Source organism: Octodon degus, unplaced genomic scaffold (assembly GCF_000260255.1).
Source record: "Octodon degus isolate 3935 unplaced genomic scaffold, OctDeg1.0 scaffold00219, whole genome shotgun sequence".
NCBI lineage: Eukaryota > Metazoa > Chordata > Mammalia > Rodentia > Octodontidae > Octodon > Octodon degus.
Window position 1 is genome coordinate 460932 of NW_004524795.1, and position 12666 is coordinate 473597.

Below are 12666 nucleotides of genomic sequence, written 5' to 3' on the forward strand. Positions count from 1 at the left end.
TCCTCCTCCTCCTCCTCCTTTGGTGCTAGGGATTGAATCCAGGGTCTTGCATATAGTAAGCATACATTCTACCACTAAACTGTATCCCCAGCAAGGCTATTTTTTCCTTTTACTATAACCCCATTGTTTTTCACTGCTATTTCCTCAACCCTATTTTTTAAGGCCATCTACTGTAAGAGTGCCATCTGTTTTTCCCAAAATAACTTTGAGAGACAAAGAGTTGTCTTTGTTTATAGCTGTCATTTCCTTAGGCTGAGTCCCCCAACGTGGAATTACTAGAGGGACCTTTTTAAGGCCCTGATTTATCTGTTGTCAAATTATTTTGGGGGCAGTTGTCCTGTACCAGAGCCAGGATAAGATGAAGATGATCAGTCTTAAAGGATTATCATGCTTAGCTGGAGGGGAAGGGCTTTGACATGAAAGGAAAAACAAGAGTAAATACCAGGCTGAGGAAGCAGGAAAGCATCAGGGGACCTAAGTGACTTGTATATGTATGTTGAGCCTTGAAACAGGCAGGATACTGTGGAAGATGTGGGCTGGGGCCAGATCAGTGGAGTTTGGACCTTGAGGTGCTGAACAAACCGAGTGAGGAAGGGTTTGGAGCACCCAGCTGGGCCTCGGTAAGCATGTGGGCTGGCGGGGGCAGGACTTGTCCTTAGGTAGGGATTATGGGCTAGGTCATAAGGAACCCAAACCATGCTGGGAATGAGATTGAGTGTGGGGGAAGGGCGGAGATATTTTGGAAGTCAGAATCCAGACAGCCTGACAGCTGACATGACTGCTACTGATTAGAGGGAGGCCATGAGGGCTGACGCATGCGCGTGCGTACATTTGCGGCAGGGCTGATTTGAGAGATTCTGAGTTCTGAGGGCTGTTGTTCACTCCGAAGAGAATGTTGGTCCTGGGATCTCGGTTTGACCATGGTTTGGGGCCAAGGTTGCCGAATAAAATAGAGGATGCCCAACAGACTTTAATCGCAGAGGAACAATGAGTAACTATTTCATGTTCGGGATTAAACCCAGGCCCTTCACAGTGGACTACATCTCCAGCTTTTTATTTTATTTTTTATTTTGAGACAGGGTCTCAATAAATTACAAAGTTGCCCAGGATGGGCTCAGACTTGTGATCCTCCTGCTTCAGCTTCCCAGAATGTGGGATTCCAGGCACTTCTTTTCACCATGCCTGCCTTGAATAATTTTTCAGTATATATTTTAACATTGCTTGGGACATATTTATTTCTACTAAAGCAATCATTCATTTTTTGTTTGAAATTCAAATTTAACTGGCATCTTTTCCTTTTTTTCCTCAGTGCTGAGAATTAAATCCAGGGCCTCACAAATGCTAGGCAAGTGCTCTACCACTGAGCTACATCTCCAGCTCCTCTGTTTTCTACTTTTCGTTGTTTGTCTCCATTTTTATTGGCTGAATCTGGCAGCCCTATTTGGAGGTCAAAGCGCAGAGAAATGTAGGGGAAGAATTCAGATTAATGTAATCAGAACAAAGGCTCGGAATAAATGTTTTAATTGATTTGATCTTGAATTTTGCTTTATTTCATCCAAATGCTTTCTGTAAATCTCAAGGGGAGATTAAAAGGAGGACAAAAGCTAAGGCCATCTGACAGACGTGGCAGTGGTAGGAATGGTGCCAGTCCCTACTTTGACCCACACTGGCCCCAGTGGCCTGCCTGGGATGAGGCTGGATGTGTGGGTCCGCAGTCTACGGGATCTATAGTCTAAGGGTGTGACAGACTGCCACTATGTGCTGGTGCACATGCGTGTGTGCTCACAGGGATGGAGATTTGCTTGCACTCAGTTGCTTGTGTCCCTGCACATGCGCAGCAAAAGTCCCTGGGGAGATGCTAAGGAATGATGGAGGGTGGCCATGTCCTTGGGAGGGACCAAAACGGAATGGGGACTGGGCAGAAGGAAGCCTTTTTATTCTTCTCCTTTTTTATATTTTGAATTCTTTAAAAAAAAAAAAAAAAACTTGGGCTGGCAAGATCGCTCAGCAGTCCAAAGTGCCTGCTTAGGCAAGCTTAGGCAGGTGCAGGGGACCATGATTGGATCCCCAGCACCACATGCTGAGCCAGCCCTGCCCTCAGGGCAGGCTGAGACAGCAAAAAAACAAAACAAAACACAGCAAAACAAAAAACCCTAAAAAACCTCATATACCTACATTACTCTTTGAAATAAACCTTTCAAAAGCTGGAATATACATTTCTTCAAAGATGACAAAGTTGTTATACAGTTTAACCAAAGAACAGTAAAAAAAAAAAAAAAAAAAAATTGAAGTGGACGGCTCGGGCAGGGAGACTTGTCTATTTTGAGACAGGGTCTTGCTGTATAGTTCAGGCTTCACTCGAACTCACTATGTAGCTCAAGCTGGCCTTGAACTTGTGATCTTCCTGCCTCAGCCTTCCTCTCTAGGGATAGGATTCCAGGTGTGTACCACCATGCTTAGCTTGTTTTCTTCACTGTTGTACCTGAGTCCCTACATGTAGGGCTGGCTGAGCCATTTCTTGATCAAGAATAATATGTTCTTAAATTTTCATCCATATTTGAAAGGGATGGTAAAGGAGCCACGCCCACTGTATTTTAAGAAGTTAGCTCTGCTTGCATGTGTGGTCATTGCCAGAGAATGGAAACTTGGGTGTGAAAGGAATTGGTGAGAGAGAGATTAAGGGCATAAAGGCTGGGGTTGCTGGAGAGAAACAGCATGGGATAGGCCAATGATGGGCGACCCCTGCAGTGTAGGAGACCCCAGCAATCAAGGGGTGAGAGTTGCAGGGAGAACAGACGGTCACCAGCATTAAAACATTCTACAGACAACCCTGTGGATGTGAAGGGATAGGGCATATTAGTAGACTTTCTGGAAGAAAGGAGCTAATCCTACGCTGAGATTGCTCAGACTACTTGGGAGCAGGTTATCAGCCGCAGGTCCCCTGTGTGCTCTCATCCTGCAGGATGACTGCCTGGTAGCTTAGTGCTTGTAGGGCTTTGCTTCTTTCACTTGTATGCAGGGCCTAATGACCTCTGTTTTTCTTTATTTCCTTTCAGAATGCTGTTTCCAAGTATGGCTCCCAGTTCCAAGGCAATTCCCAACATGACGCCCTGGAATTCCTGCTCTGGTTACTGGACCGTGTCCATGAGGACTTAGAGGGCTCATCCCGAGGGCCGGTGTCTGAGAAGGTTGGTCACTCTCAAAACAATGCATTGTGTTGAATTTGCTGGCTTTTTTCCCCCTCCTCTGAATATTTACTCAATGTCTTAAATTCCTGTATGTTCTGGCTACTGTATACACAGTGTTCTCTGCTTCCTTCCTTTAGCTCCTTTCTTTTAGACAGGGCGTTTCCTCCCACTGCAGTATTTCTCATCTTCCTCAACCCCAGTGAAACAGTGATTACTTAGAGAGAAATGTTTCTTTCTGCCTAGAGTCTTGGTACTCATCTGACCATGTGAGGCCATGAGGGCTATTCCTTATAATTTCTGGATGGTGCTGTTTCAAATCTACTGTTGCTTTTTCTGTTACGAATTCTACAGGGCAGCAGTTTCTAACCTTTCCTCTCATTTCCCAGGATGGATGATTTTTACATTGTACATTTAGCATTTCCAGATGAAATTCCAGACCTTTGGAAAGAGGCAAGCATTACAACAATTTTAATAGCCACAGTTAATTGATACATCAGCTAATTTCTTTATGGATTTTGTTAAATAAAGATCAATACTGGCTTATACTTTAATATGACCCCTTTATCTCTCCCATAAGAAAGTAGGAGTGAATGAAGTTATTATCATGAGTGAGCAGTTATAACAACATCCTTAAATAACCTGCTATAATTTAGAAAGGTATTTTTATTGTTTTTTGAGTCAGGGTCTTACTACACAGTTCAGGCTGGTGTGGAACTCACTAGGTAGCTCTGGCTAGCCTCGAATTTGTAGGGCTCCTCTTGCCCCAACCTCCTAAGTGCTGAAATTACTGGCGTGTCATAAGCTTTGGTAACTAATCAGTAACATTCCTTTTGATGTAACTCATGACTGATTCAGGTATAGCTCCAAGAACTACTTTATCAGTCTTTTTTTTTTTTCCTTTTTGAGACATAGTCTTGCTATATAGTTCAGACTAGCCTTGAGCTCACTTTGTAGCCCAGGCCAGCCTTGAACACGCAATGATCTGTCTGCCTCAGCCTCCCAAACACTAGAATTACGGGGTGGCTCCACTATACCTGGCTTTCTTATAATTTTTTGAGACAGAGCCCTGCTGTGTACTTGAAGCCAGCCTTGAACTCACTATCTAACTCTGGCTGGCCTCAAGCTCATGACAATCCTCCTGCCTCAATCTCCTGAGTATTGAGATCACAGGCATGCATCACCATGCCCTGCCGCTTCATCATTTTGTTGTTTTTTTTTTTAAATCAGGACATTTGATCCAGCCCCTCTCATGAATAGATGCAAAAGCCCTTGGAAAGTGATTAGGTCTCTCAACCATTAACTACCTATTACTTCATAATTTTCTTAGAGCCCATCAGTCTGACTCATAGAGAAGAAATGTCCCAGGAAGCTCAGTCTTTTGTTTGTTTTTTTAATTTGTTGACATACACAACTATTCTCTTTTTGATTCTATATTATTTTATTTATGTACTTTTGAGATAGAATCTTGCTATGTATTTTAGGCTGGGCCTTGAACTCACTATGTAGCTACACTGGCCTCAAATTTGTGGCAGTCCTCTGGTCAAAGTCCCCAAATGACTTTTTGTGAGGGAGGTGGTTTATTTTATTTTATTTTATTTTATTTTTTATTTTTTTATTTTTAAACAGGCTCTTGCTATATAATGTAGGCTGGCCTTGAACTCACTATCTAGCTCAGAGTGCCCTAAAACTTGCAGCAATCCTCCTACCTCAGTTGCCTGAGCCATTACAGGGATGCACCACTGTGTCCAGCTTTTCTGTTTTGAAAGGTCAGAGTGGAACTTTAGGAGAAGGAGCCCAAGACCGTATATGTCCTGTGTATCAGAGAGGTGGGGTGAACTTCAAACTGCACAGGTGAGAGAAAGGATAGAGTCAGGATTCTAGCTTATTTTTAAATTGGGAACCCTAGTTTCATTTGTGAACCCCAAAATGCACAGATGAAGCAATGATAGTGATCACCCCAACAAAACCTGAGAGAAACAGGCACTGTATGGCTAGGGAGGTTCCTTTGTGATTTTTTTTTTTTTTAAATTAACAGTGATTTTTCTCTGCTGGGATTATAGATGTATACTCAGAGGCTGAGGCAGGAGGATTGCCATGAGTTTAAGGCTGGCCTGAGCTACGGAGCAAGATTCTTGTCTCAAAAAACCTAAAGCAAATAAAAACAAGCAAACCATAGTGCTTTTCCATCTATCTTATTTGTACCCTTTTAGTTGATGGAAATTTAATTTGACCCAATATCTTGGATCTATTTTAAGAGAAAGACATTTATTGGCTTTTAATATCCTACATAAGTCCAAAGATTGAAGAAGCTCAGGTGATGTAACAAGGCCTCACTCCCGCTCTGCCACATGTCAGCCAGGGCTGCTTTTCTGTTCCTCTTCATAGAGCCTGGCATTCCAGGGCAGAGTCTGATTGTCCCAGCTTGGTTCCCAGGTCCATTCCTGGACACTTGGCCAGAAGAATGAGATACTCTGATTGGGACACTTGGGTGACAGCCCGTGGGGTAAACATGGGCAGAGAAGGACTCTTTAGAGCCAGCAGCATTTGCTTCCCCCAGGAATAGAGTACTGAGCAGGTAAATATAGCCCCGCTATATTGTGTATTCCGTATGTTTAAGGGAGGACATTTGGAAACCAGAATGTGTTTCAAAAGTATTCAGATACTGTTTACTGTATGTTTCTTGTGTGCCAGGCATCTGCCTTGGTGCTTTTCATGACTTATTTTGCTCCCTGGCACATAGCAGACACTCGCTAGACTCTTGAATTTTAATAGCCATCATGGTTTCATATTTATAAGGATAACTCATGTTCTATAGTTAAGGGAGATTTCAGTGAAGGAAATTGTTGAGTGACTCATCTTCTACTGAGTGGAAATAGAACCAATCGAACCTGAGCTTGTCTGTTCCAAATCCAGTGTGCTGGGCGCCCGTATAGGTGATTCATGTCTTCTTAGTCACCTGCTGAGGGACAGGAGACTTAGGAAAAGTGGTCAGGGAGAGGAGAGGGGGAAAGCGGGGACTGACTATACCTGGAAAGTACATGGGTAGACCATGGTATTAGCTTCCATTGCTATAATAAAACACTTAAAGTAGTTTAGGAAGAGGAAAGCTTATGTTGGCTCCAGTTTTAGTCTGTGGTTGGGTGGATTCATTGCTTGTGGGCTTCTAGTGAAGTAGAACATGGTAGCCCAGAGCCTAGGATGGAATGAGCCACTCAAGTCATGGCAATGGGGAAGTGGAAGAAAGACATCACAAGAGGGTGGGTCCCTGTAAGTCCCCTTTGAGGGGAAACCCCTATGACGTAAGATCTTCACTGGGCCTCAGTCCTCAAGGTCCCATTCCTAATAGCACCATGCTGGAATAAAACTTTTCGCATATGGGACTTCAGAAATATTCCATGTCCAAATATTGGTCTTCCAGGTTGTCTTGGTTTCCATCTTTGGTGTTTTTGGTAGCAGGAAGAGTCATTGGGCTTAAGAATGGGGAAGATCACCGAAAGGTTAGTCAACTTGCCTCAGGCTACACAGTAAGCAGGAGAGCCAGAACCCAAACCCAGAAATGCAACCCCAAACCAGGGTTGCTTAACCCCAACACTTTTGACAGTTTTTGTCTGTTTGCTTTTTGAGATAGGGCCTCACTGTGTGGTCCAGGCTGGCTTTATCCTTATGATCTTCCTACTTCAGCCTCCCAAATCTAGAAATTACCAGTGTAAACCATCATGCCTGGTCCACTTTTGACATTTGGAGTAGGTAATTCTTTGTTGAGAGGGCTGCCTTGGCTATTGTAGCATTTATCTCTACCCAGTAGATGTCAAGGGCTATCACTAGTTGTGAGGTTTTTTTTTTTTAAAAAAAGATCTCCAGACACTGTCAAATGAGGTGCAAAACCATGCTCAGTAGCAAATCACTGCTCTAGAGCTTGTGTTTCTAACGTTAGTGTGCCGTCCCAGACCTTCCTGTAAGATAACTGGCCAATAATTCTCTTTATATAACTCCAAGAATAAGTGAAAGCAGCCATAATTGGTCTTCCAACTTCCTTCTTCTTCTTTTTTTTTTTTTTTTAATTCAAAGTAGTGCTGAGAATTGAACCTAGGGCCTTATCTTTGTAGGCAAATTCTCTACCACTGAGCCACATCCCCAGCCAACCCCAGCGCCCGATGTGCCCTGTTACAGTGTTCTCCGCAGTATAGCCACATCTCTTCAGAAAGAACATCAGATTGTCATGCTCCTTCCTACATTGCTTCATTGGCTTCTTTGCATGCTGAGGACAAAATCTACCCTCCTGTGTTGCTGACATAGGCCTATCTGACTGGTCCTGCCAACCAATCAGCTAGATCCCAGACCCCTTGCTCCTCTGACTCAGTATCCATGAACTGCTTGGCTTCTTCCTATCCCTTTCTGGGCACAGCATATTAGGGATAGGGCAGGCTGGGGAAAGAGCTCAGTAACACAAGTGCCTGCCTGGAAAGCACAAGGTCCTGAGTTCGATTCATGGTACCAAAAAAAAGAAAAAGAAAAAAGAAACCCGTGTTAGGGGTATGACATTTTATCAGCATGTCTAGGGACAGGAGTATAACTGACCCTCACTGAGAGCTGATAAAGGTAGAGAATGTGTTGGGGTCAGGACAAAATCTCTGCTGAAGCTTGCACTCAGAAAATCAGGCTGCCTGTGGGGGCCTGGCTGTGTGTGCCACGCTTGAAGGAGGAAAGCAGAGCTATGGTGATTGTCCGGCATGAAATTTCATTTTCTGAGAAGGAAACTTGTCGTCCTCTGTGTAACTCTGAGTGATTCTTCATTTTAAAGTGATTTTTGTTTTGAGGATATAGGAAAGCTATACGGCTAGATTTATTTGTAACTGGAATAGAAAACACAAGGACCACTTTCTTTTCCATTACTTTAATGATGCTCAAATGTTTTCATCCTGCGAAAAGGGTATATTTTTACTACCCTGTAAGCACCAAGGCATAAGCAATGTTTTTGGCCGTTTGTCCCAAAATTTCACTCTTGCAGGACAAGGAGGAGGGTGAAACTGGGCAGAGAACCAACAAACTAGGAGGCGTTAAGCACCTAAATTAACAACACCTAGATTTGTACAACATTTCAGGATGTTGATGAGGTATTATTCCTTTTAGGCATAGAATGAAGCTTCAAGGATACTCCAGGTCACTGAGCTAGCAGAGAGGATGTTTGTCCACCTGACCTGAGTCAGTCATGGTGACTTCCTGCTTCCTGTCACCCAGCCTTGTCCAGGTTCTTCTTCACTCCTGGATGACCCATCCACACTCACTCTGTTTCTCACACTCTTACCTCAATCTGTGTCACCACGAGTTCTTTGGTTGCTTACCTGAGACGACTCAAAAAGCACACACAAGAGAAGACCAGGGTGGAACACATGGACTAGGGAAGCCTACAGAACCAGGTGTGGAGCAGCCCAGGATCAGGCCCCTCTGGGAGACAGAGGCGGCTCAGAGACAGGGTACTCATCTCTCTGGCATGGATACGGCTGCTGGAGTAATGTTTCACCTTTTGGCCACCTGGTTCCCAACAGAGCAGAAACACCTCCTCGGTGTGATATGGGTCACAGACCTGTGTCTTAGTAGGGTTGGACGGGAACCCTGATGGAAGAGCCCCTCACAGCCTGGCAGTGGACGCGGGTCCCAAGCATGGTGATCCTACCACAGGGGAGTGAGTCCTGTCAAAGTATCCCAGTGTCCACTCTGTGTCTATGTTCACTGCACAGATTCATGCCTTTATGTATTTGTAGTTAGAGGTCTCTGTCTGAATGTCATCAAGTCACCCTGAGATGTGGCATCTCCTTCTGAAGCCCTCTTCCTCCTTTGACTTTCCTACTTGTGTTGATGGAATTGGTACTGGCACCAGACTGGAACTGGAGTCTGAGGTCATGTTTATTCTTTCCTTCTCCTATCTGCTTCCTGGTCAGGTGCAGAGCTGTCAGCTATTCACAACAGTGGCTTGAATCCTCCCCTTCTTTCATCTCGTGGCCCCTCCTCCAGGTCACCTTGTTGTTACGTGGACCCTTAACTTTCCTTGTTTGTGTTGTGTTCTAACCTCTAGATCTTTTCTCTTTGATGGGAATTGCTGCTGAATCAAAGCACCTCCCAAGCATGTGGCCACCACCCAGGCTCAGAACACTTGGCCCCTGCCCATCATGAAACACTGCCACCGTTGTTCATGTATATCTCTAAATCTTCAAAATGAAACCTGCCGTCATATAGATGGTAACATAATCTTATTGAAGTAGAGAAATTGCTGTGGTTTGACTGTGTCTCCCAAAATTTCATGTGCAGTGAAGTTAATCTCAAAATTCATATATTAATAGACTTGAGGATGGGATTTTGGGAAGTAGTTAGGGTTAGGTAAGTTCATAAGGGTGTCTCCCATGACAGCATTAGTGGTTATGAGTGCAGTTGCTCTGCCTGTCCATAAGGCACTCTTCACCATGCTGTAATGCAGCAGGAAGGCCCTCACCAGACCCCGTGCTGTGCTCTCAGGCTTCCCATCCTCTAGAATAGTAAGCTAAGTAAACTTCAGCTCTTTATAAATCATCCAACCTTGGATATTTTGTAATACCAATAGCAAGTGGACTAGAAGAAAACATGGACCATATAAGAGTAACTTTAACTGTCTTATAGAGATTGAGTAAACTCCTCAAACCAAGTCTCAGTGCAAGGATTTGAACCACGCAGTTTGACTCCTGACTATGCAGCTTTTGCCCTGCTCCTACATTGTTCATTGGACTAGGTGCAGTGTCTTCCTGGGGACTTTGAAAGCCCTACCCAGTGTGACTGCAGACTCGCTGTCCAGCCCTGGTTTTTTTTTTTTTTTTTACTTCCTTTTGCATATCCTGAATTCTAGTCAAATTGGGCACAGTAAAGTATTAGGACAAATAAGAGTGACCATCCTGAATATTATACTATGAAAAACATCATGACATGAAAATGTTGAATCAGCTATAGAGTGGCCAACTCATACTTGTCACCTAGACTCTCATTTTACTAAATTTGCCATACTTAGCAACTGCTCATTCTTCTTATCTCTGTCTCTGTCTGTTTCTCTCTCTCTCTCTCTCTCTCTCTCTCTCTCTCTCTCTGGTTCACCTCATTTTTCTGATTTTTTTTTTTTTTATGTACTTGGTACAGGGTCTTGCTAGGCAGCTCAGACTCAAATTCATAGCGATCCTCCTGTTTCAGCCTCCCCAGCATTAGGATTACAGGCGCGTGCCACCATGCCTGGTTTTGATTGCTGGCACATTGTGCCCAGGCTTTTGGGGTTGGCATGGCATGTGGTACTGGGGATCGAACCCTGGTCCCTGAACTTGCCTAAGCAGGTGCTTAGTCCACTGAGTTATCTCACTGGCCCCTCTGATACATTTTGAGTACACTTTACCCCAGGTGTTTCATGTACATTCCTTTCGTATGCATTTCTGGCCCATCCTATGCTTTCTCAAGTCCTTCCATATTCACCTTCAATTCTACCCAGGTCTTCACCTGCCCCTCACCATCTGTGCATTCTCCTAATGAAAGTTCCTTCATTCTTATGGGGGATGAAAGCACAGAAGACAAGTTTGGGTGTCCAAGCTTGTCCTGGGAGGCAGATATCCATATAGTCCATAGACCCATGCAGAGTGTATCTGTAGTATTACCATTCCTGTTGGGAATGGAGAAGAAAAAAATGTCTAAAAGACTCCCTGAAGTTGGGCATGGTGGCACACTCTGTAATTTTAGCAGTCTGAGAGGCTGAGGCAGGAGGATAACAAGTTTGAGCCCAGCCTGGGCAACTTAGTGACTTAGTGAAAAAGTCAGCCTCAAAAAACAAACAAACAAACAAGTAGTGAGACCCTGATCACCCTGTAGACCCTTCCCCAAAATACAAAACAAAGACAAACAAACAAAACAAAAACAAAGAAAAAGTTAATAGGCTTTGGGATATGGCTCAGCATGAAGCCTTGGGTTCAATCCCATGAGGCACTAAGACAAGAAAAAAAGAAGAGAAAAGATTCTTTGAAGGGAGTGATGACGGAAAGCTGAGGAACATTGTTCTAGGTCTTTATGGTGAACCTTTTAGAGCTTTCAGTGATACAAACACCCTGCTGCGGCTCTCATGCACAGGTTCGTCGCCACTGCTCTAGGGCATCTTTTATGTGGCCACGTGTGGACAATCATATAGGTAATTTGGTATTTTACTAAATAACTCTATGTAATGAGTGGCTTTGATTCTGGGATTGTCCTCAAATACAGACCTTTCAAGTACAAAGATTTTTGCCTATTGAGGCCATGATAAATACATGTATCCCTTGTGTAAGAGGAGCAGGGAAATAGGTAAAAGGGTAGAGAATCAATGTAGGGAAACTAGAAACTGGCATAATTCAGTGGTAGGGGGCCATTGGGGTTTGGTGGCATTGGGACAGGCATGAGCTCCAAGATGGGTACACTAAAAAATGCCCCCCCCCCATGCTTTCCGATGCAGAGCTCTGCCTCCTGTGGGTGTTTTCTTATATATGGTAAGGATTTTACAGATGTGACTGAGTTAAGGATCTTAGATGGGGATAATTAAGTTGGATATCGAGGTGGGGGGTTGGTACAATATTGAGTGGGGTTTGTAAAAGAGGCTGAGGGAGACTGGAGGTGCACAAGGGAGAGGGTGACGTGGACACGACAAAGAGAGCTGGAGAAACTGGCCTTGAAGTGACATGGTCAGCAGCTGGTAAATCCGGGCAGCCAACAGGAGTCCGAAGCAGTGAGGAGTAGCCTCTCCTCTGGGCCCTCAGCCGGGAGTAAGACCCTGCCTACACTGTGGTTGGAGCCTAGCAGTACTGATTCGGGATGTCTGCTCACAAAACTGAGAAAATGAATTTGTTGTTGGAAGCCACAATTGGTGATGGTTTGCTGCAGGAGCCCCAGGAAGCTGGCTATCACATGGTGCAACTGGTGCATGCAGAATGAAGGAAGTTTATGCATCAAATTGTAGCATTTTGAGGCTGCTTTGTCTGCAAACAATGGTACCCACTTAAAGGAAAATGGGCTTGCCAGAGAGTGTGGGTAGGGATAGTTGAGCAGGCCTAGGATGGAGAGCATTGGCATGACTTGGCTGGAGGTGGAGATTGTCCACCCGAGTGGACATACAAGGAGCATCTAGTCAGGGAGGACGCAGCAGGTGAGAGGTAAAGAGCAGGGCCATCCATCCCCAGGGAGGGATGAGTGAGTGTTCACCAGTAGTCACACTTCCGTTTTGCTCTTTTAAAAAATTTTTTGATTTTAGGGTCTCACTAAATAGGGTCTCACTATATAGTCGAGGCTGGCCTCAAACGTGTGTCAATCCTCCCATCTCAGCCTCCCACCTGCTGGGATTGCAGATGTGTGCGACCATGCCCAGCGAGCTTTGCCCATTCCATACATGTGCCTTTCCTCTCTCGGGGACTTTGGGAGACCAAGAGGTTGGCAGAGTGTTGACTGCCAGTCA

General features: G+C 44.5%; 1 protein-coding gene across 1 annotated transcript in view; it reads left to right on the forward strand.

Annotated features, from left to right (window-relative positions):
• Positions 1-12666, forward strand: part of Usp43 (ubiquitin specific peptidase 43) — an 83553-nt gene that overhangs the window by 6363 nt on the left and 64524 nt on the right. The window contains exon 2 of the mRNA XM_012517838.2: positions 3057-3188. Coding sequence (XP_012373292.1) covers positions 3057-3188 — 132 coding nt within the window. The remainder of the gene's footprint in view (positions 1-3056; positions 3189-12666) is intronic.